Here is a 23,935-nt window from a genome sequence, read left to right as displayed (position 1 = left end):
CACATTGGCTGGGTGAACAGGAAAGTTGTGGAGTGGGAGGGATGAGAGGGGTGACATGAAGGGAAGCTGGTACACAGCGTGTGTGAGCCAAAGGAAGTGGAACTGAAGGCTCAAAGCCGGAACTGTCGCCACGCTGTTTCTGGAGTGAGCTCTCGGGACTGCACACTGAGCAATCTCGCGGTGCAGACCTGGGTGCCGAGGACGCGAAAACTATCCCGAGTGCAGGTACCGCGCGGGCAGCCTGGGAAAAATCACCGGTCGGCCCTGGAACCTCCCAGGTCGCATGAGCTGCAGGGATAGCAATCAGGCAGGAACTAGACTAAGGGTGTGATCAGTTTCTCTTCTACTCATAAAGATGACAGCTCTTAAAAGTCTCTGTGAATGTCTTACACTCGTCGGTAAAATTTAAATAATATTAACTGGAATCGTCTTGGTCTTTTTTCCCCCCATCTTCTAGTTCCAAACTATTCCTGTAAGAATAATGTAGTAAAATATTTGAATTTAGCTGTTGATATTTGCAAATGCAGTTCTCTTTGCTGTGGTGGAAAGGGCAAAGGTCTTTAAATTTACAATGATCCATGCTAACTTCCGTGATATACCACTTCCCTATTCAAGAGATTGGCATATGGACTTGGGACTGAGAATCCCCCAGTGCTTTTAGATATTAGTTATGAAAGGAACACCGGCAAATTTGATTTACTCTGAAAGAATAATTTGTTGTGAGTTCCACAGGTATAATTGTAAACATTAACTTTTAAAAGTAAGCTTTTATCCACCATTAACTTTCCATCTGAGACATATACTCTCTGATGTAAGTACAGCATTGTGAAAAGTGTACCACCAGGCTTGGTGGCACACACTTTCAGTAAGTTGGAGGCTAGCCTGGTCTATAAAGTTCTTGGACAGCCAGAGCTGTATAGTGAGACCCTGTCTCAAAAAATTAACAAATAAAAAACAACAAGGAAAAGCAAAGGAAAGAAGGAAGGACCAAAGACAGACAGACAAGAAGAAAAAGAAATGCATCTTCCTGTGCTGAAATCTTAATGTTGCAACTTAGAGCCTGGAAAACCATAGTATGCTGTTCGAGGATAGCAGGTCATAGTTAGAAAGGGCATTATAAAAACCAGGTTGTGCTGGTGGCACACACCTTTAATCCCAGTACTTGGGAGGGAGAGGCAGGTAGATCTAGTAGTTCTTTGCCAACCTAGTCTACAGAGTGAAGTTAAGGACGGCTAGGGCTACACAGAGAAAACACTTTTGGGGAGGGGGGGGAAGAGAGAGAGACAAAGAAATAAACAAAATTGAAAGATGTTACAGTATAGGATAATATTAGAAAAAAATCTTTTGAATAATTATGATCGCTCACCTACATCAGAAAGATGTCTGCAATACTCTTGTCTTCTTGGTTCAAGAAAAGCACTCTGTCCATGGACACATGGCCAAATATTATGTAGATCAGGCTGGACTGGTATTCACAGATTTCTACCCACCTATGTCTCCCCAGTGCTAACATTAAAGTTGTGCGTAAGCATGAGGGTTCAGACTGATTTTTTTTTCTTTAATTTTGTGATTTGTGGACAATGATGTGACTGTAGACTTCTTCCAGGAGGAGGGGCAATGCCTGGATCCTGCTCATAGGCCTTTGGACAGAGACTAGATGTTGCAGAATTGGGTGAGAATAGTTTCCTTGAAGTTTCCCTTGGTCTTCCTCAAGATTTCTTGGCAAATTACTCTGCACATGCAGATACTTTTTTAATGCAGATATTTTTTTTTTTTTTTGAATGAGTCTCACATCTCTCAGAGTAAAGTGAAATCCTCAGGGAAACAAAGATTTTATGAAATGTATTTTGTCATCCCAATCAATCAGTTCATTTTTCCCCCTGTGATTTGACTGACCTGTGATTCGAAGTGGGATTCAGGTTACACTAACTAAAACTGCTTTCTAAATTTTTCACTATTCTTACACTGGATGACAATTGGTGAATCATTGTAGAATCTTCAATTTTGTTTATCTACTAAACACAATACTGTGTTAGAAATCCAGATGCTCAGGAGAGGTATAGCTGAGTCTTGAGGAAGAACTATTCCTAATTTTCTGAGAAAACTCCAGATTGATTTCCAAAGTGATTGTACAAGTTTACATTCCCACTAGCAATGGAAGATCTTTCTCTTTCTCTATATCCTTGTCAGCATGTACTGTCACTTGAGTTTTTGATCTTAGCCATCTATTCTGATAGGTCTAAGATGGAATCTCAGAGTGGTTTTGATTTGCACTTCCCAGAAGACTAAGGACATTGAACACTTCTTTAAGTGCTTCTCAGGGTTTCTCCGTCACACAGAGCCCTGGCTGTCCTGGATTCTCTTTGTAGACCAGGTTGGTCTCAAACTCACAGAGATCCACCTGTCTCTGCCTTCCAAGTGTGGGGATTAAAGGCCTGTGCTACCACGCCTGGCTTGTAACCCATCTTTTAGTTGCACTCCATTTTTAAAATTGGATTGTTTGGTTTGTTGGTGTTTAATTTCTTGGGTTCTTATAATTTTGGATATTAGTACTCTGTTGGGTGTAGGGTTGGTGAAGATCTTTCCCTAGTCTGTATGCTGCTATTTTGTCTTATTGACTGTGTCCTTTGCCTTACAGAAGCTTTTCTGTTTCATGAGGTCCCATTTATAAATTGTTGATCTCAGAACCTGAGCTGTTGGTGTTATGTTCAGAAAGTTGTCTCCTGTGCCAATAAGTTCGAGTCTCACTTTTTGTTCTATTAGCTTTAGTGTGCCTGGTTTTATGTTGAGGTCTTTGATCCACTTGGACTCGAGTTTTGTGCAGAGTGATAGATATAGATCCTAATGATTTTTTGGATATTTTCAGTGTCTTGTTATGTCCCTCTTCTCGTTTCTGATTTTGTTTATTTAGATATTATCTCTCTGCCTTTTAGGTTGGCTAAAAAGGGAGCTGCATTTGGGATGTAAAGTGGAGGGGGTGGGGCGGAATACAGAAGCTTTTGTTGCAGGGTATTTATTTGATCTCATTGTGATCTGTGAGAGTGAACTGTAAATCCCTATTTCTTCTGGTTGAGCCCTAACGTACCTTTAATCCAAGAACCTTTTGTTTAGTGTAAACAGGTGATTAAGGTGTGGTTCAGCCAGCCTTACACACACACCTTTAATCCAAGAGCTATCTGAACACAGGATTTGATAAAGTTAACCCTAGGTCAAGAGGTGGAGCAAGAAACGAGCTGACCTGAATTAAAGAGTAGGAGGAACTTTGAGTTGAGGCTTATTTAGGACAGCGTGTAGAAGAAGAAGAAGGAGGAGGAGAAGGAGGAGGAGGAGAAAAAGAAGAAGTTTTTGGTGCTTTAGCGCTTGGGCTTTACTCTTGGGATTTTAGCTTTCTCATTCTTGAATCCTTAGCTCCTTGGCCTTTGGCTTTTGGGGCCATGAGCTAGCAAGCCTTTGGCCTTGAGGTTTTTTGTTTTGTTTTGTTTTGTTTTGTTTTTGCCTTTTCCTCCTGGGCTGTAAACTGAGCTAATGAGCCTTTTGGGCCTTCTCCATCAGGAGATGGAGTAGGAAGGTCAGCTAGATGCTTTCTCTGCCTCTCTGAGCTAGTAGTTTTTTCATCACAGCATCTGGCTCCTATGTCTTTATTGATTAAATCGATTGATCAGGGATTTTCAATTAAAACAACATGCTTTCTGAAGAATCTCTCATATGCAGGGCTCAGTAATGATTCAGACCCCTCACCTGAAGCAGAATAAAGAAGCCTGCAAGATGGAGAGAGAGGGGACAGTATCAAAGAATGCAGGTATGTTGGGGGGGACTGATGAAGAGATGGCAAGGGGTTCAACTGAATGCGAAAGTGGGACATGAAATCAGGTTTAACACGTTCTGTTTTACTACTAATAATTCTGGAGAACTTCCTGAGAAAATTCTCAGGATTATCCTATTGTAGGTATGAGAATATTTTCTACAGAAGAATTGATACTAAGAGACGAATAAAATCGTATTTGACTATGCATGTGAGTAATGCTGTATTTATACCCTGCACATTGCTGATCAAGTCTTCATACCAATATTAAATGTCTTTCATTTCTATGATTTAAAATATTATAAGCAATTAAAATTAATACATCAAGGTTTATTTATTGTTTTCTGAATTTTCGTGCTTTTGGTATTCTAGCACAGTCTCCACTTTTTGTGTTAATTTCTCCTTTCCTGAATATAATGCCAACACATTTTTGTTAAGAATCAGGAACTATATTTGTAGACCGTTAAACTCCGCCTGTACTGGCTTCCTGTTGATATCTCCTGTTGTCTGTGGTCATGTCAATTCCAGTTGGTTTCCATTGCTGTAATTGGAGTATACTTTGAGATCACCTCTAGTTTTGATCCCCCTAGTATTTTCCAGCTCTTTGCTGTGTTGTGGTATTTTCAGGAGTATGTTCTGTAAAATATGCAAGTTGCATTATAATAGGAATTGAAGGAGTCTTAGAGAAGACAGACTTCCTTTTAGGTTGTGTTGCCATATCTGAAAAGAACATGAAGCAATGTGCCTGGTTTCAAATGTTTTATTTATTCTTTTCTGTCTCCTGTGGATGTCTGCATTCCAGGTTTTGTGACACCATACCCATCTATGTTGACCAACGGCTTTCTATCTAATGAAACATTTTATCATTATGTAATACTTTATTTTATATTTTAATACTTTTGTCTTGATTTTTATGTCACTAGTATAGTTATAATCATTGTTCTTCTTTACTGCTGTCTATAGCCATTAAAAAAAAAAAAAAAAACTTAGGCCAGGCGATATTGGTGCAGGCCTTTAATCCCAGCACATGGGTAGAAGAGGCAGGCAGATCTCTGAGTTTAAGACCAGCCTGGTCTATAGAGCAAGTTCCAGGATATCCAAGGCTACACAGAGAAACCCGGGGTGTGGTGCTGCATGCCTGTAAGCCCAGCACTCAGGGATGCAGAGGCAAACAGAGCTTTGTGAGTGTGAGGCCAGCCTGGTCTACAAAGAGAGTCCAGGACAGCCAAGGCTACACAGACTCTGTCTCAGAAACAAACAAACAAATTATTGCTGGTATCTTCTATCTTTAGATATGAAGTGAATTTTTTGTTAGAAAACATACGGTTTAATTTCAGGTGTCATCTTTCTTTTTTTCTTTCTTTCTTTCTTTCTTTCTTTTTTAATACTGTTTACATCCTTTTTTACTCTGTTTACATCTTTAGCTTAGGAAATATTATGTATTTACATTTCAAGAAATTACTGAAAAAATACATTTGTTGCTGTTTAAGAACTTGAATATGGACACTGAGTAGGCAGAATTGGAATCTCTGTGTTGAATTTACATTATCGTATGGCCTACAATGTAGAGCTTTTTAATATGTACACACTGGCCATTGAAAATGCTGTTGAACATGTGTGTTCAGTTCATTTGCTTATTTATTGATTGAATTTCCATTTGCTTCCTTTGTGATTTTTTGATAGAGTATAGGTTTTCATCCATTGTACTGTAGATAACTAATAAATGTATCTACAGTATAAGCTGCCTTTTTATACTTTTAATTCTTTTGTTTTTTTTTTTTTTTTTTAAAGATTTCTTTCCTTATGTATATAAGCGCTGTGCTGCATGTATGCTGGCATAACAGAAGAGAACATCAGATAGAAGAGAGCATCAGGTCTCAATATAGATGGTTGTGAGCCACCATGTGGTTGCTGGGAATTGAACTCAGGACCTTTGGAGGAGCAACCAGTGCTCTTAACTGGTGAGCCATCTCTCCAGCCCCCTATACTTTTAATTCTTAATATTTCTCAGGATGATTTTAATTTTACACAGTTCTATTTGTCAGTTCCTGCTCTTGTATCAAGTGCTGCCCCTTTGTGTTACTCTGGGTTTCCCTGTTTCAGATCATACCTGAAAATCTGTGATTCACTGTATGGTAGAAGAGACTTGGACACAGGTTCATGTTTTAATATGTGGATAGATACTTTCTCCAATACAACTGTTTCAAAAGGCTGTTTGGTCTCCAGTACATGTTTGTGGTATTTTGGTGGCATTCACATGGTCATTGCTATGGAGCAGGTTCTGGATCTGCTGCTTTGGGCTGATCTGGATTCACATTGGAATTGCTTGAGCAGTACAAAATTTCCTAGGATTGCTCTGTACCCAGGGAATTTATGTGTCAATATGAATTCTATGCTTCTCTTTATTATTTCTCTGAAGGTTATTGTAGGAAGTTAAATATCATGCTGTTTGAACTGAAGATATAAACCATGTTAAGAAATACTGCAAGTTTCACAATATGTCCCATTCTATCTGTGTACCAGTGTCTTCTTCAGTTCCATTAGTGAATCAAATTTTTCATTGTAGGCTCAGCTATGTGATTGGTTCATCCAAGGATTTTTTATTTCTCTCCCTCTCTCCCTCTCCCTTACTAATTTTTTTTATATACTCTTCAGTTTCTTTAGATTTATATATTTTAGCTATATGAATGCTTTGCTTGCATGAGAAACTATGTAATTATGTGCATCCTACTGGAGTTCTAAATGGCTGGGAGCCACACTGTGGGGTCTAGGAATATAGTAACACTTTCCTTTTTTGTTTGTTTGTTTTTGTTTTTTTGAGACAGGGTTTCTCTGTGTAGCTTTGACTGTACTGGAGGGTTTCTCTGTGTAGCCTTGACTGTACTGGACTCACTTTGTAGACCAAGCTGACCTCGAACTCACAGAGATATGCCTGTCTCTGCCTCCCAAGTGCTGGGAATTAAAGACATGTGTCACCACTGCCCTACTTTAATAACATTTTCTTTCATTGTTGTACATTTATATATATATTCCTAAACAAAATTATACAAGCTACTCTGCCTGTATGATTTCTGGGATGAAACCTTTAGTATTGGGCAATCATACGGTGTACTTTTCTCTGAAGAAGACTATTTCTTCCCTTCTCAGAATTCTTTAGTGTTTGACAAAGGCTGAGGCCTAGTGAGCTTTCTCCATTCCATCTTAGCGTGTCTCTTGGTTCATGTATAGACAGCCATGTTTGTACAACCATGATTTCATGCATGTGGTTTCTCAGACATTTCTAAGAGACACACCCTCACAGGAACCATCCTGTTACTCTGGCTCTAACAATATTCCCATCACCTCTTTCTCAGTGGTCCTTGAGCCTTAGGTGCAAGAGTGATGTTGCTATGTGTCAGTCAGGAGTGAGCATTTCTGTAATGATCTTTATGAGTTGCTAAAAGAACTCTCATTGATGAGGATGAGGACTACATGTATCTGTGGATTAAATTAGAATAAATGTTTAGAATGCAGTTAGGGATTATGCTCATTTAGTAAAGGAGCGTTTGTAAATCCTAATTCAAGATTTGTGACTTCACTAACCCTGGAGAAACTGGCTGAGTTTCCAGTACCAGACATGGTTTCCCTTTTGTTGAAAGAGTCCTAAGTCAATTAGAAAGCTGTTGGTTGCCACCAGGATATGTGAACCACTCTTACACCTTTAGAGTTATCGTGCAGTGCAGATTGTTCTAGTTTGTAGGTGTCACAGCTCAGTAGGACTGTTGGTGGGCTCCCTCCTTCGAAATCTTTCATGTTGTCTTCCATGAAAGCTAGTCTTCAGGAAGGAGGCTTTAAGTTCAGCTATCTCAAGTCCTCTGGGGTCTGTGCCCAAAGTACCTAGCTTCTTCAGCGATAGAGACTCACCTTCTACCTCTGGGAGAGAACCATGGGCAACAGCGGTAGCCTGTAGTAATGTATTGGCAGTCTGCTGGACAGCTGTGACCAACAACTTCAAAGCTGGCTTCTTGTTAGTAGTTTTGTTAGAAAATATTTATCTCTTGTAGGGAGCATCATCAGCCCAGATGGGAAGTTTTCATTTACACTTTAAATGTGTGTACATACACAGATTTAGATGTATTATAGGCATTTTATGGTAGATGGGTACTATTAGGATTTCTTATGACTTCTTAGACATCTTTACTGTTGCTTGAACTTTCCTTCTGCATTTATATCTGTCCCTTCTCCATAATTAAACCCCTTCCGCACTTTTTCTCATTTCCCACTCTAGTTCACTTTTTCCCTGTTATTCTCCTGTCTGTTACCTTCCCCTCATCCCACTATGGTCTCTTTTTTACTTTTCTGTTTACTACAGTTACTGCACATTGTGTACTTGCATCTGAAGATTCGGAGCTAGGAACTTCCTATGAGAGAACATGCACTGTCTGTTTTTCTGGCTCACTTAACTCAATATTGTCTTTTCTAGGTCCATCTGTGTTCCTGCAAAACTCATGATTTTAATTTTCTTTGTAGGTGAATTATATTTTACTGTGTATGTGTACAATTTCATTTGTCAGCTTAAGGACATTTATGTTGTTTCCATTTTCTATCTATTTTGAGTGGAGCAGCAATGCATTCCCTTGAGAATATGCCAAGGAGTGAAAGCCCTGTGTCATATGCTAGATTTACTTAACCTGAGGATTAGTTTACTTAATTGTTGGTTCTCTATATTGATTTCCAGAGTGGTGGTGTTTTTGTTCATAGAGTTTTTATTGCCTATGGTTTTGCTTTTTATGTTGTTTTTGGATTATTGACAGCATTCTCCTTTCTTTGCTGTGAGAAAGGGCGGTCTGCTATCTTAGCCATGGATGATTACTTCCCAGTTCTCCTGTATTTATCTTATTTTTCACATGTAATTTATTATTTCCCATATTCTCAGAGATAGTTCCCCTGGTTCTCCTATGTATGTTCTGCCTATAATTTATTATGTGCTGTTCTGCTTTAGTAAGATTAGTTATGTTAATTCATAAGTATCTTGATATGCTCTTAGGTTTCCATCAATTTTGAGAGAGTATTTCTGGATACAACATATGGTCAATGGTGATTTCCCCTCCAAACTTTAAATGTTCTTCTGGCTTGGGGATCATTGACAAGACACCTAAGTAGAATTCTGTTGCTTGGGACTTTTCACATGGTTTGACACTGTTCTTTAACAGCTCTCAGTATTAATTTTTGCTTTTTATTTTTTGACCTTTTGATATTTAAGAGCCACAAGGCAGCTATTCACTGTTCCTGAAAGAGAAAATCAAAGAAGAGAAACAGCAGGAAATGGATGAGTCCCCAGTAAACATGTCCCAGGTCAGTGGCCATGTCCTATCCTCTTCTAAATACATTATAGCTTGATAATGTTGTAAGCCTTTAATCTTTAACATTGATAATTTTTTTGAATTTTATTTTGAAATTTGCTGCAAACAGACAAACAAAATCACATACCACAATTAATGAGACCCAGAGACTATATAACTCAGTGCACTTTTATGCAGTTACAGTAGTCATTGGGAACAGAAGATCAGGAGCTTCCAGTGTGATTTTATATTTTCACTATCGAATGTATCTTTGTGAACTTATCAACCATGAACCCCCCCCCAAAATTATGACAAAATTAGAACTAGAAAATCAATTAGTTTTATATTCTTTTATATAACTGGTTTTTATTACCGGAATTCAGTCCTACCTCACCCCCACCCCCAATATTTGACCTTTCATGTTCTCTTTTCTTCATGTACTGCAGTAGCTAAATGTACAGTGTTTCAATAAACATACACTCTTTGTTAGGTTCTGCATATGAGGGAAAATGTCATTTCTTCTTTGTGACACAGCATGACCTCATATAATATTTGAATCCATCAATTTTTTGCAAATTATTGTTACATTTTTCTCTTTATCTGAATTGTATTCCATTTTATATGTATGATATTTTCATTTCCCATTAGCTGATGATAGACAATGAGGTTGATTCCAATACTTTGCTATTAGAATGGGGTGTGGAAGTTGCTGGGCATGTCCCCAGGAGGGGGAGAGCTGAGTTACAGGTTAGTTCTATCTTTAATTTTTTTTTTTTTTTAGCTCTAAAAGATAGTCTTCAAGGCTGGGCGTGGCGGCTCACGCCTTTAATCCCAGCACTCCGGAGGCAGAGGCAGGCAGATCGCTGTGAGTTCATGGCCAGCCTGATCTACAAAGCGAGTCCAGGACAGTCAAGGCTACACAGAGAGACCCTGTCTCAAAAAACCCAAAAAACAAAAAACAACAACAATAAAAGATAGTCTTCAAAGTGATTTCCATTTGAATGTATTAGTTTGCGGGCACATGCAGCAGCAGTGAATAAGGCTTCCTTTCTCGCCACAGCCTCTGTAACATTTGTTGTCAGATTAGTTGATAACAGCCATTTTACCTGCAGTGAGGCAGTGTTTCAAAGTAGCTTTAATTGTATTTCCATGATGGCATTTTAGGAACCCTGAACACTCTTTGTCATATTGATTGACCATTTGTGTTTCTGTATTCTCAACGTGTCTGTCCAGTTTATTTCCCCATTGGTTGATTGGCAGCTTTGTTTCCTTGGTATTTAGTTTCTTTAATTCTTGGTGAATTCTGTGTATGAGCCCCTATCCAGAGTGTCACTGGTACAGATTCTCTCCCATTCTCTGGATGTCTGTGCTCTGTTGCTTGTTTCCTTTGATACACAGCAATTTTTAGATTTATGTAGTCCCATCTGTTAGTACTTGGGGTTGGTTCCTATGCTGCCAGTGTTGTTTCTATCCAATAAGTTCTTGCCCACCCCAGTATCCTGATGGGTATTTTCTGGTTTTCAGTGTTTCTGGTTTTATATAAGATTTTTTTTTTTATCCATTTTGAATGGTGTTTTGTAGAAAGTGAAAAATAAAAATTTTATTTTATTCTCCTACTTGATCTAGTTTTGCCAGCACCATTTGTCGAATAGGCCATATTTTTGTGATGCATTTTTTGCCTCCTTTGTCAAATATTAAGTATGTGTAGATTTATAGTTTTTTTTCTGGGTCCTCTATCCTATTTTTTCATTCTTCTTTCTGATGCTATGACTATACCAAGGCTTCTTTCTGACTATAGCTATACAATGTAATACCAAAATTCCACACCTATAGCACTTTTCTTCATTGTGTCCTTCCAAGATATTTTTAAGCACAAATATCCTACATGAACTTATGACCTGTAATTTGAAACTATTTATACTTTGACACATTAACAAAAATATATGTTGATGTCCATTTGGTGTAGAGGATGGACTATATCCTTTTATATTATTGAGTAAGGAGTCATGTGCCATGTAGGCTCTATTTGTGGGATCTGTGACATTTCCTTGGATCATGGCTATAAATGTAGGTATTGAAATGCATGGAATAGTTGTCAAAATATCAATGTATGGAATTAAAGGGGACTTATATATTGGTTTTTTTGGTTTTGTTTTTTGGTTTTTCGAGACAGGGTTTCTCTGTGTAGCCCTGGCTGTCCTGGACATCTTGGTTCTTAGTCACAAAATAATACTTGCTTTCTACTAGTAGAGATGTAAGCACACTATAGAGTGGTGAACATGGTAAGCTAGATCTACGGCCTGATTGTGCCATGAAACTGATGTTCTTGAGTGTAGACTCAGATTGCAGTCTGTTTCTCTTTGATGTTTAATATGATTGTAGTGATGTGCCCATGTGTTTGTTGGCACCTCATATCTGTTTGTCTTAGGAGAATTACGGCTCACATCACTCTCTTGGTTAGGAAGCTCAGTGGTAACTTCCCAAAGTAGAAATCAGTAAATTTTTTGTTTGTTTGTTTGTTTTTTGTTTTACCCCAAACAGCACCCTACTGTGCAGAACACTTGGGGTTGGACTCATTAAGTAGAATTATATGGAGTGCATCTATAAAAATGCCCTGAAGGCACTGACTGATAGATATCCATAAGGTACTAAACTTCATGCAAAAAGACCCTTCCTCATGATTGCTTTGCTCTGGTCTCTTTCTGTTTGAATGTCGACTCTCCATGCCTATCTTGAAGCTGCAGAGTTCTGAAGTTGTTATTTGTCTATGGTGGCTTCTGTATAGTTTCAGAAAAATTTTAGATTACATCCAATGTAGCTGATATAATTTTTTCCATCTGCTTGTTAGTGGCCCAAATATTCTTATAAAATTAATTCCATACACTATGTGATCTTTATATGTTAATGATAAAATTGTCAGTATTCAGCATTGTTACAATCTTTGAAATTGTGGGTACAAACACACACACACACACACACACACACACACCCCTACACCTGCACCCGAGCCTGTTAGAATAAAATCATGTAAGCCTCAAGTACAGACAGAATTGACTCAGTGTCAGAATTCTATTATGATAGTCAAGTACAGCATTTCAAAGCATATTTCCTCATTACAAATTTTCCTTCTGAGACATGTACACTGTGATCTTGTGAAGAATAAACACAGCATCCATAACAGATAGATAACAGTGTCCAGACCTTAAATGTGTCTTTTTTTTTAATGTATGCTCTTGTAAACCTATTGTGTTATTCTGTTTTCACAAAGTTAGAACATTCATTATAGAATGTGACTATATTGGAAATCATGTTTTTCATTATTTTTCTTTGATTTTTTGAATAATTTTTATGATAATTATCTTTGTTCATCTATATCATATCTCTTTATAGCCAGCAAAGCACTGCCTTGTAGCATGTGGTCAAACGATACATTTTGTTTCAGGGTCTGTTGACGTTCAGAGATGTGGCTGTGGACTTCCCCCAGGAAGAGTGGGAATGCCTGAACTCTGCCCAGAGGGCTCTGTACATTGATGTAATGTTGGAGAATTATAGCAACCTGGTCTCTGTAGGTAAGACCATTTTGCTTGCAGAATTCCTAACTCATCCTTTGTACATACTGACTTATAGGTTGTAAACTCTCTGTTATGCTGTCATAGATACAACAGGAGACTAGGGAAAGTTTGGTAGTAACAAACTTTCTCAAGAGGCCTACCTATGCAGGTGGGGAGAAGACAGCCTGAGGGCACCACTACAATGAGCAAATATGTGATAGAGAGAAGTGGGAGACAAAGAAAAGCAAAAATAGTTTGCATACTATGAAAAGAGGCACATCTGGAGACGTGATATTGCAGTGAGGAACATCCTGATGGAGGGGCCTGCACATGATGTCCAGACCATGCTACTGCTTAGGGCCATTTCTGGGTCTATGGCCCAACCACAGTAGGCATCTGTGTCTATGTCTGTAGCCTATGTTACAACGAAAGACCACGTGGATATCCATGAGCTGGCCCTCTACTCACCAACCACCAAATGGTGGGACAGGCAGTAACTTGATCTTAGAGACCTGTCCCAGCCCCTCACCTAGGCAGCATGGGAGAGCTGGCCTTAATAGCTTGGATACAGGAAAGCTGGTGGACAGACCAACTCAGCTACCACCCAGGCCCAGTTTTTTGGACTTTGAGTTAGTTCACCCCAACATCTACCCCATCTTGAACTGCTGGAGCACATGAAGGTGCCAGTCCTGCAGAACCAAAGCTATAAGATCTCCATGACTCATGGCAACATCAGGATATCCGAGAGGAGTCTCAGTAAGGTCCAGTATTGATGGTGTAGCAGAAGCTAAAGGCCTAAAGCATGACTCGGTGCAACAGACATTTGCAAGTAAAGCTGTTTAGCCAAAAGGGCATGTGGTGTGACACACCACAGCTTCTGATGCCACTATGACAAATATATGACAGAGGAGCAGGGGAGTGGAATAGTATATACACAGCAGAACTGAATCCCTGACAACTATGATGGGTGTCAGAGAAGTCTAGAGTTGATAAAAGAGCAAGTTGTTGCCCAGAGGGGTCAGTGAGATTTTTTTTTTCTTTTGATGGAGTATAAGGGTAGAAGGTAAATATGGAAGGACTGGGACATAAGTGGGATTGGGGGTATATGATGTGAAATTCACAATGAATCAGTAAACAAATTTATGTTAAGGGGGGAAAAAAGAGCATTTAATGATATTTAGTTTTTTCATTTCATTTTCCATGCACCCTATGTTTTGCTTCCAAGACACATTTAGAAATTCAGTAGCATATAATATTTCCACCCATATCTTAAAGCTCCATATTCATCATTGCAATTGATACTGTTTTAAGTGTAAGAAAAATTTTAAATTCTTCCTAAATATGCTGAAGAGTTTGACAGGAAATAGGAGTTTGGAATTCATTCCTAGATTCCTTTATTTTGTGTTGTCTTCATGTACTAGACAGAGTACTGTCTTAGATGTCTGTATTCTTTCTAAAAATTCTAGCATGGGTCATGGAGTGCATCATAGAACATGGGTCTTATTGTACGCAATTCTACCTAGTCAACAGTCTGGAGCAAGTGAAATTGCCCTGGAATGTGGAAGGGGACGAGTAGCCAAAACCAGGCCAGGCTACTGAATGAGCAGGACAAAAGTGAAGGCTTCAAGTAAAAGACAAAGCAAGAACTGAAAATGCTTTGGCACTATGCAATTCCACTTCCAAGGATTCCTGGTCATTTTACTTAGTAAAGTATCCTGTCCTCAAGATGCATCTCGCCTGTTGTAACTGCTAGAAGACCGTGTGCCTTATTGCAACTGAATTATGATGATCTAATGCTAGCATAATGTACAATATTGAGTGGGCTGACATCAGATTGGAATAATTTTACAAAATTTCAAGTCTAAGGTGAAGCCATGAAGTAGCTTTATTCTGTGATTGCCTTCCTTGAATTTATGTCTTCATAGTACGTCTTCATTGCTTTGTTGGGGAAAACACAAACACCCTAAAAATCAGTGTAGAGAGTAGACTTGAGAATGACTATATAAGGAAAGCTAAGAAACACAGCAGCGTGTGCAGCTCAGACAGTGGAGGGTAGGAATAAGCACTAGCTGCCCGTGAAAGCCCTGCCCCAAATGATCTAGAGCCTTAGATATCTGGCAAAATACTTGCTTTGCATCCATTACTTTTGAAGAATCTAATGCCTTCTTTTTTTTTTTTTTTTTTTTATAGAAAATAAATCTTTTGGTCCTTTTAAGTAAGCCTTTAACACTAGAAGGAATTGGGTCTTTTGAATAGTACTCTTCATTGCTGTTTACTTAGTAAGTACAAATACTGTCAGCCTAGGATTGGAATAAACTCCTTTTCATCAATTTCTGAGAAAAATATTTTATATAAATATATTAAAAATATATTTAAAAATATTTTCAAATAGAGACATTTGCTCATGGAGTGACATCTCAAGGCTAATTATTGACATTCAATAATTTGTTCCATACTGCGTTAAGTTAGACATGTTTAAAAAGATGACATACCTATTAGATATCACTGGCCCTTGAAAGCTGACATACTGGTTTTGTGAAAATCTATATGTAATTACAGGGAATGGAAAATGTCAACTATTGGAAGCTCTATTTTACATAGTTGCAGGTTGACTTACCTTAAAAGAGAACTTAGGGAGGCACTCATTTATCACATGTTTAATCTTAGAACAAGCCCTATTAATCTGAATTGTACTCATTTTCCAGAGAACTACTGCATATGTGACACTGTCCATCAACATGTGAATACGGAAAAGAAGTCTTGTCAGTGTAATGAGCATGACAAAATGCTTCATGAACCCTCCAGGTGTACACTTTATAAAAGAAGTGAAGCTACAGAAAACTCAACTAACTACAAATGCAATAATCATAGGGAAGCCTCTATTGCCTCGTCAAACACAGATAGACATAAAAGTAGGCACACTGGAGAAGAGCCTTACAAATCTAAAGACTGTGAGAGAGCTTTAGCTTTATATTCCAACATTACTCAAAATCAGACAGACTACACTGCAAAGGAAGAGCATAGACAAGAAGAATATGACGGCCGTTTCACCTCTCCATACAGTCTAATCCAACAAACAATCTACATTGGAGAGAAACCATACCAGTGTGAGAAATGCAGGAAATACTACAGTACTGCCTCAAGTCTCACTGTACATAAGAGAATTCATACTGGAAAGAAACCCTACAAGTGCAACGTTTGTGACAAATCCTTTACCCAATGCACGAATCTTAAAACACATCAAAGACTTCATACTGGAGAGAAACCTTACAAATGCAAAGAGTGTGGAAAGTTATTTCCTCAGTTGTCAGCACTTAAAAGTCATCAGAAATTGCACACTGGAGAGAAGCCTTACAAATGTAAGGAATGTGACAAATCCTTTGCCCACTATTCCAGTTTCAGGACACACCAAAAAATCCACACCAATGAGGAACTTTATACTTGTCAAGAATGTGGCAAGATCTTACATCAGCTTTCACACTTTAGAAACCATTACAGACTCCATATTGGAGAGAAGCCCTACAAATGCAATGAGTGTGACAGATTCTTTACTCACTATTCATCATTCAAAAGGCACCAGAAAACTCATTCTCTAGAGAAATTTTATGAATGCAAAGAATGTGGCAAATCCTTTATTGAATTATCACACCTTAAAAGACATTACAGAATCCATACTGGCGAAAAGCCTTACAAATGTGAGGTATGTGACAAAGCCTTTACTGTGAACTCAACTCTTAAAGCACACCGGAAAATTCATACTGGAGAGAAACCTTACAAATGTAAGGAATGTGACAAATCCTTCACCAAGTGCTCACATCTTAGAAGACATCAGAGTGTTCATACTGGAGAGAAACCTTACAGGTGTAAGGAATGTGACAAATCTTTTACTGAGTGCTCAACACTCAGAGAACATCAGAAAATTCATACTGGAGAGAAACCTTACAAATGTAAAGAATGTAATAAATCCTTTATTCAGCGTTCAAATCTTAGGATACACCACAGAGTTCATACTGGAGAGAGACCTTACATATGTAAGGAGTGTGGCAAATCATTTACAAAGTGCTCAACTCTACAAACACATCTGAAAATTCATACTGGAGAGAAGCCTTACAAATGCTTGGAGTGTAACAAATCCTTTACCCAGGACTCACATCTTAGAACACATCAGAGAGTTCATACTGGAGAAAGGCCTTACATATGTAAGGAATGTGACAAATCTTTTACTAGGTGCTCCTACCTTAGAGCACATCAGAAAACTCATACTGGAGAGAAACCTTACAAATGCAAAGATTGTGACACATCCTTTATTCAAATTTCAAATCTTAGAAGACATCAGAAAGTTCATGCTGGACAAAAACATACCATTGTAAATAATGTGATATAACCTTCCTCTGATAGTCCCTGCTTACAAGTCACAACAGTATTTGTAATAGAAACATAAAGATAAGAAACTTGTGAAAACCTTAATGAAGGTTTAAATTTTAAAAAACATAAGAGTTTATATTAAAATTTTGTGAATATAAATGAAGGGAGTTTTCATTTCTTTTAATTTATATAAGTGTCTTTTTGGTTTTTTTGGGTTTTTTGAGACAGGATTTCTCTGTGTAGCCTTGACTGTCCTTTGTAGACCAGGCTGGCCTTGAACTCACAGCAATCCACCTGCCTCTGCCTCCCAAGTGCTGGGATTAAAGGCGTGTGCCACCACCACCCAGCTTAGTGTCATGCCTGCAATTATGTCTATGCACTACATGTGTGCCCGGTGCAGATAGAAGCCAGAAGAGAGCATCAGATCCCCTGAAGATGGCAGTACAGACAGTTCTTCATAGCTATTTGTATGTTCGGAATTGAATTCCTGTTCTCTAGAAGAACAACCAGTTCTCTTAACCACTGAGCCTTCTCTCCCATCCCTGAGAAAAGCTATGACAACAGAAACATTTATCATATTCACATCTAAACATTGCATAATAGTGCTAGGCAAGATGGTGCTCCATGGCCATCCTGGTCTACATAGTTCCAGAACTGCCAGAACTATATAGACTGTCTCAAGTAAATAAATAAATAAATAAATAAATAAAAACGAAGTCCAAGTCAGACAGGGTTACACAAAGAAACCCCAGTCTCGCGGGGGAAAGGGAACCAAGTCCTATGGACATGCAGTAATTCACTTTGAAGTACTGATAGGGGAGCATTTACTCCACACTCTAAAATTAAATATAGCTGCCATTAAGAGCTATTAAACCCTCCTGGAGTTAAGACTCTAGAACCCTCCATCAGCCACGATGAAATGGTAATTGCTCCATTCTTACACAGTTACTTATTCTTAGAACCATTTTGAACAGTTGTAAGTCTCTACATTATCCACTACCAACTTCAAAAGGAGACTTCTTTCACCAAGGTCAAGAGTAGTACAAATGTATAATTATAAACACATATTTAGATGCAGGATAACAACATGATCATTAAAAAAGAAATCAGTAGGTTCTATCTTTGGACCTATACTTCCAAAGCCTTGATTTTGGGGTTTTTTTTTTTTTTTGGTTCTTTTGTTTTTTGGTTTTTTTAACCATGGTATGAATTCCTCTATGAAGCAGGGTTCAAATCCATTCAAGAGAGCCAAGTTATGCCCATACGCAACAGTGCCAGTATTGAACCAGTGCACACATCTTGGCTAGTAGGTTGGTATTACAAGATACATGGCCCAGGGGTAAGTAAAACTATGACATCATTTCTCTGCTACTAGCCTGCTCAAGAACTTGCAGTGCTACAAAACTTTCCTTTTGGGAGAGTTTCCTGGTAATTTCAAGACTGCTCTCTATCTTGCAACCAAAGTATTTCAGGTCTTCACCAACATCATTTGCTTAGGATGGCTATGCAAAAGGACTGGCAATGATCTGCTTTGTTGCCTCTGGGGCCTCCATGACCAAAAAGTCATAGGCAAATACCGAGTACCTAGTACAGAAAGTTCCATTTAATAGCACTGGCATCTGGGAGCAGCATTACTTAGTCATGTGTGACACCACTGCTTAAACTCTTTAAGTTCATATTTCGTATTAATTTGTAAGGCTTCTTCCTACATCCTTTCAGTTAATCCATCCACTCATCCTTTCTTCCTGCCCCCATCCCACGTTAAACACTTAGTACACATTATCCATTGCCCCATTCTGAATAGCACATGTGAGATATATATCCCCTCTGTTTTGTTTTGTTTTTTTAAACTTGGGATGCAAAACGACAGGTTCCCATGTGGCTTCCGAATGGACATCTCATTAATGAGTTGAACTTGTAGAAGCTCCCACTCCTCCCCACTATTACATTACGTATTTTAATCATTATGCACCCAGTATTCACACTCCTTTCATATCATATATATTCTACTATCTACTCTCTCTTCTTGCATCTGTCCACTATGGTCCATTCCTAGCTTCCTTGCTTCTACATGTAGTCTTACTAGAACAGACATCAATTTGAAAACCATTTCCTAGATACTGTGAATAAAGCAGCAATGAACATGATGGGCAGGTGCTCATTGGTAAGATGGAAAGTCCTTGGAGCTCATGCCTGGGAGTGGTTGTTATGTGTCATCCTCCTCTGATACTAAACCCTTCCAACTTGGAGAATGCTTATTAAAACACAACTTGATAAAAACAGATCAGAAGGATCTGTAAAGGAACAGACACCTGTAACGGGAGGTGATACATTCAATCCCGTAGAGAAGCTCCTGAAGCTCGGAAATTGATGACTTAATAGCTTTGGGAAGTCCCAGAAATGGGCAAGATTCACTAGGGCCCTCCTCCCACAAGCATAAGGACTACTGACACTGTCAAACAAACTGAGCTGCACAGAAGATGCTCAGAGCAGCCAGGAAACAGACACCAGTCGACCTGCGTGGACTAGGCAAGACAAGACAAGACAAGCTGCCTGGAAGAGGTAGTGTGTGGCTTGAAAACCACACTTCCAGCCTCAGGTGAGCTGCTTGCAAGCTGTGCAGTGGTCCCTAGCTTTCCTGTTTCATTTGCCATCACCCTCACAAAGTGATGCCACTCTGAAGAATCTCTGTTTCTATCAGTAACCCTTCACCCACACTCTTGTAAGGCATGCCAATAAAACTCACTGGCCCATTGGGATTTAGAGATGACTCAGTGGTTAAGAGTCTTCTTACAGAAGAATTGCTTTGAATTCCCAGCACCGTCACATGGGCACTAATCTGTAACCTCAACTCCAGGGCATGAATGCTCCTCTCTGGCCTCTTCTAGTGCTAGGAACACACATGATGCACAGACATACATGCATAAAAACACCCCTAGAAAATAAACCACATTGTTTCACCAAGTTGGATTTTGTTGGTTTCTCACTATTGATTTGTCATTGATTTCTTATCTGGTATAAGTAGATGCTTGTCTTTGTTTCCACAGGTATAGTGCCACAGATCAGTTCTGTAATTGTGTCACACAGATGGTTTTCTCCTTTCTTTCTGTCTTTCTTGAAAACATATACAATGATTTTTGAGATTGATTGTTGAGTTCTCGCTCCCACAGCAGTATTTGATCTGCTTTCCCCATGTTTATGCCAACATTGGCTAGTTATCATTTCTATTCCAGATGATGGCCACTGTACCCAGGGCAGCAGGGTAGCTTAAAGGAAGCTGTCTGAATTTCACTGCTAGGTTTAGAAATAATTTTGTTTGTTTTAGTTTTTCTTTGTATTTATTCATTTGTTTTATTTCCTTCTATTATTTGTACTTTGAAATTTTTGAGATAATAGAATAATTACATTTTTCTTTTCCTTTCCTACTGCCAAATCCTCCCATATATTCTTCCCTGCCCTCTCATTGGTGCTAATTTCATTAATTATTATTGTAGGTATAGTTGTATATGCACAATATGTATATGTAAAATATATGTATAATTGATAAACATATATTCTTAAATATAACTTACTCTGTTTTTATTATGTTACTTGGTATGTGTTTTCAATGCTAACCTTTTGATTTTGGATAGCTAATTTTTGTGCTCATCCCTGGAGGAGACTCCTGCCCCCAGCATTCCATAGCTGCTAGTAGTTCTTTGTGTAGGGTTGAGGTTTTGTGGGCTTTTCCCCATCCACTTTGGCATGTCCCCTGTTGTCCTTACTCAGTTCCTGTTTGGGTGGTAATGTTCATAAGATTTTATGTCATTACTAGGGAAAAAACAACCTCACAGCAAACTCCATGATCCTTTAGCTCTTAGAATATTTCTACCCCATCTTTAAAATATTCCTTGAGCCTTAGGTGCAAAAGATGTATCCATTGGGTGTGGGCTCCACAACTCTGAATTTTAATAAGTGGTAGATTTTTGTAGTGGTCTCTGCCTGTTTCAAGGAGAAGTTTCTTTGATGAGGAAAGACTACATGTGTTTGTGTGTACAAGGACAATGTTTAGATATTTATTAGAGATTGTACTTATTTAGTAAAGTGGTGATGTAGGTTCTTCTCCAAGATTCTTGACATCACTAGCACTGAGTAGGTTTCCATTACCAGCCATGGTTTCCCTTTTGTTTAGAGTTCCTTAAGTCTCATTAGAGAGCAGTGAGTTTCCACTCCTGCACCTTTAGGGTTGTCTTCCCACGATGATCACTGATGTGGTTCATAGGCATCATAGCTGGGTAGGACAGTCATTCTGTTCTTTTGGAAGCTTGCATGGCACCATAAATGCTATTTCTCAGGGAGGAGTTTGCTTTATTTTGAGACAGAATTTCTCTGTGTATTGCCAGCTGTCCTAGACTTTCTAAGTCGACAAGCCTCGCCTTGTACTCAGAGTTCCTTTTACTTCTACCTTCTAAAATCTGAGATTAAAGGCTTTTATGACCTTGCCCAACTATACATTACTTTTGTTTTCATGTCTGACAGCTGGAGCTGTATGGAAGGCAGCCTGAGACACAGTGGGAGGATCCAGTATTGGTGAGGCAGGGGCACTCACCCAGAAACAGAGGCCTCTGTGTGTGTGTGTGTGTGTGTGTGTGTGTGTGTGTGGGTGTGGGTGTGGGTGGGTGGGTGGGGGGGTGGGGTTAGAGGCCAGGGAAGTGGAACTGAGGAGCCAAAACCAGGAGTGTCAAGGGCCATTCTCTGTCATTGCTGTGGGGGCCTGCACTGTGGGGAATCACATTTGCAGACCTGGGTGCAGAGGACACAGCAAAGTGTGTCATAGGATGCAAAAACTACCTTAAGCGCAGGGCCCCTGGAGGACCCTGGGAAATCCATCAGTCATCAGCACAGCAGCAAGAACCACAGCCCTGAGGCCCTGGGACCTCCTGAGCCAGAGGAGCTGCAGGGCTGGGAATCCGGAGGGAAGAAAGCACAGGTGTGATCAGCTCGGCTGTTCATAAAGAAACTGGCTGGGGAATTATGCTATGGATGTCTTATGGATTATGCTTATGGATAAATTTTAGGTCATATTAAGTAGACCAATCTCCTCTTTTTCTATTGATCTTCTGGTTGTCAGAATGTCCTTAAAAGAATGCTCTAGTAAAATATTTGAATTTATCTGTTGATATTTGCAAACATTGTTTTCTTTGCAATGGTGGAAAGGACAAAGCTTGTGAAATTTACGTTCATCCATGCTAACTTCTTCCTTACACTCAGGGACCTGGGGAGTGTGTGCACTCAGAGAGCATTCAGATATTAGTCATGAAAGGAAGTGTAGGTTTTGGGGTTTTGTTTGGTTTGGTTTTTGAGAGCAAGAACATCTTAGCAGTCAGGAGGCTAGAAATACAACAAAGTCACACCAGGCAAAAAACCTCATACAACAGATTTATTAGGGAGAGACATAGAATGGTGATTACCACTGAAAAGGAGGACAGCAGAGGGCTGGGCGGAGGGGCAGGCTGAAATATTCTTTGGCCATTAACACGTGGGGGAAAAGGGTTCCAATATTGTTCAGGGCAATCCAGGGACAGGGTCATTTTCCACTGGCCTGCTACCCCACAGAAATGCCTACAGACTGAACTGAATCTGAAAATATATACTTTTTTTTTTTTTTTTTACCAGTTCCACTATTGGACCCTGGAGTCCAATTCGGGAAGGGGGTCGCTGTGAGAGACCACTCAAGTCACACAGGCTGGAGGTATAGGTAAAATTTATTACTGACACATCAGAAGTCCCAATTGTCGATGTGTCAGGGTCCCTCAGCACTCGGGAGGTGAAGGACCCCGAGTAGCTGTTACAGGCTAGTTTTAAAGACAAAAACCGCAAAGCACTTGGAGTTGCTTATCAAGTTAAACCATATGGACATTAGGACATCTGGCGTTGGGAGACCTCTTGTGGGGACTTGGGTGTGGGTCCCTAGGGCGGTTACTGGAAACTGTATGGGGATGTCTGATATTTGGAAGCTTGCATGTAACTATTCTGGGAACTAGGGTGGAACTCTTGAGGTTAGCAGTAATGAGAACTGGGAGAAGTCTCTGGGCACACAAGGCTGGACAAGCAAACAAGCGTCTTACATTTTATAATTTTACAGTTTCTCATCACTTCTATGCTTATAAACATTAACATTTAAAAGTAAACTTTTTACCCACCATTTATTTTCCATCTGAGACATGCACACTGTGATGTAAATCCAGCATTCTGAAAACTGTCTTAGCCTGGCCTTGTTGCATAGGCCTTGAATCCCAGCACTCTGGAGGCAGAGGCAGGTGGTTCTCAGTGAGTTTGAGGACAGCCTGGTCTACAGAACAAGTGTAAGGACAACCATAGAGAAATCCTGTCTTGAAAAAAAAAAACAAAAACAGAAAGCAAAAACATTATAATAATGGACACTATTTGAAAGTATCTTTTCAATAATAATCATAACTCATCTACATCAGAAAAATGTCTATAATAGTCTTTTGTCTCCTTGGATCAAAAAAAGCACGCTGTCTTTGTAGCCCAGAACTCTCTGTAAGCACCAGCTGAACAGGAACACACAGAGTTCTACCCATCTCTGCCTCTCAAGTGCTGGAATTAAAGGTGTGCACCAACACAACTATTCAAACTGTTGTCTTTTATTTTGTAATCACTAACAGCCAGTGGTGTGACTGTGGACTTCTTCCAGGAAGAGGGGCACTGCCTGCACCCTGCTCAGAGGGCTTTGAACAGAAAATAGATGTTGCAAAAATTACAGCAGTCTGGTTTGGCAGTGATTCAACTTATGCTAACTTAAAGTGCTTCCTAAATATTTTCAGAATCCTGCCACTGCATGGCAGCTGGGTAATCATTGTAGAATCCTCCCTTTATCTACTGAGCACAGGACC

At 39.3% G+C, this 23,935-nt stretch overlaps 2 protein-coding genes across 2 annotated transcripts in view; both read left to right on the top strand.

Moving 5' to 3' along the window:
* The window catches only part of LOC127191345 (zinc finger protein 54-like), a 213,296-nt gene that overhangs the window by 132,185 nt on the left and 57,176 nt on the right, over positions 1 to 23,935 (top strand). The gene's annotated exons all lie outside the window — the stretch shown is intronic.
* Positions 62 to 17,157, top strand: LOC127191347 (zinc finger protein 54-like). The gene is made up of 6 exons (XM_051148413.1): positions 62 to 225; positions 1,607 to 1,672; positions 3,712 to 3,799; positions 9,045 to 9,136; positions 12,566 to 12,692; positions 15,380 to 17,157. Exons 2-6 carry the CDS (start codon positions 1,658 to 1,660, stop codon positions 17,056 to 17,058), a joined length of 2,001 nt encoding a protein of 666 aa, XP_051004370.1. The 5' UTR covers positions 62 to 225; positions 1,607 to 1,657; the 3' UTR covers positions 17,059 to 17,157.

Source organism: Acomys russatus, chromosome 7, assembly GCF_903995435.1.
Source record: "Acomys russatus chromosome 7, mAcoRus1.1, whole genome shotgun sequence".
Lineage (NCBI taxonomy): Eukaryota > Metazoa > Chordata > Mammalia > Rodentia > Muridae > Acomys > Acomys russatus.
This window is presented reverse-complemented; position numbering and strand designations above follow the sequence as displayed.

What these genes read in the sequence shown, in the direction of transcription:
- LOC127191347 (XM_051148413.1), top strand. An exon ending in GACAGTATCAAAGAATGCAG is followed by an intron (nt 3,800 to 9,044) that starts GTATGTTGGGGG and finishes TTGATATTTAAG; the next exon opens with AGCCACAAGGCAGCTATTCA. An exon ending in CCCCAGTAAACATGTCCCAG is followed by an intron (nt 9,137 to 12,565) that starts GTCAGTGGCCAT and finishes ATTTTGTTTCAG; the next exon opens with GGTCTGTTGACGTTCAGAGA.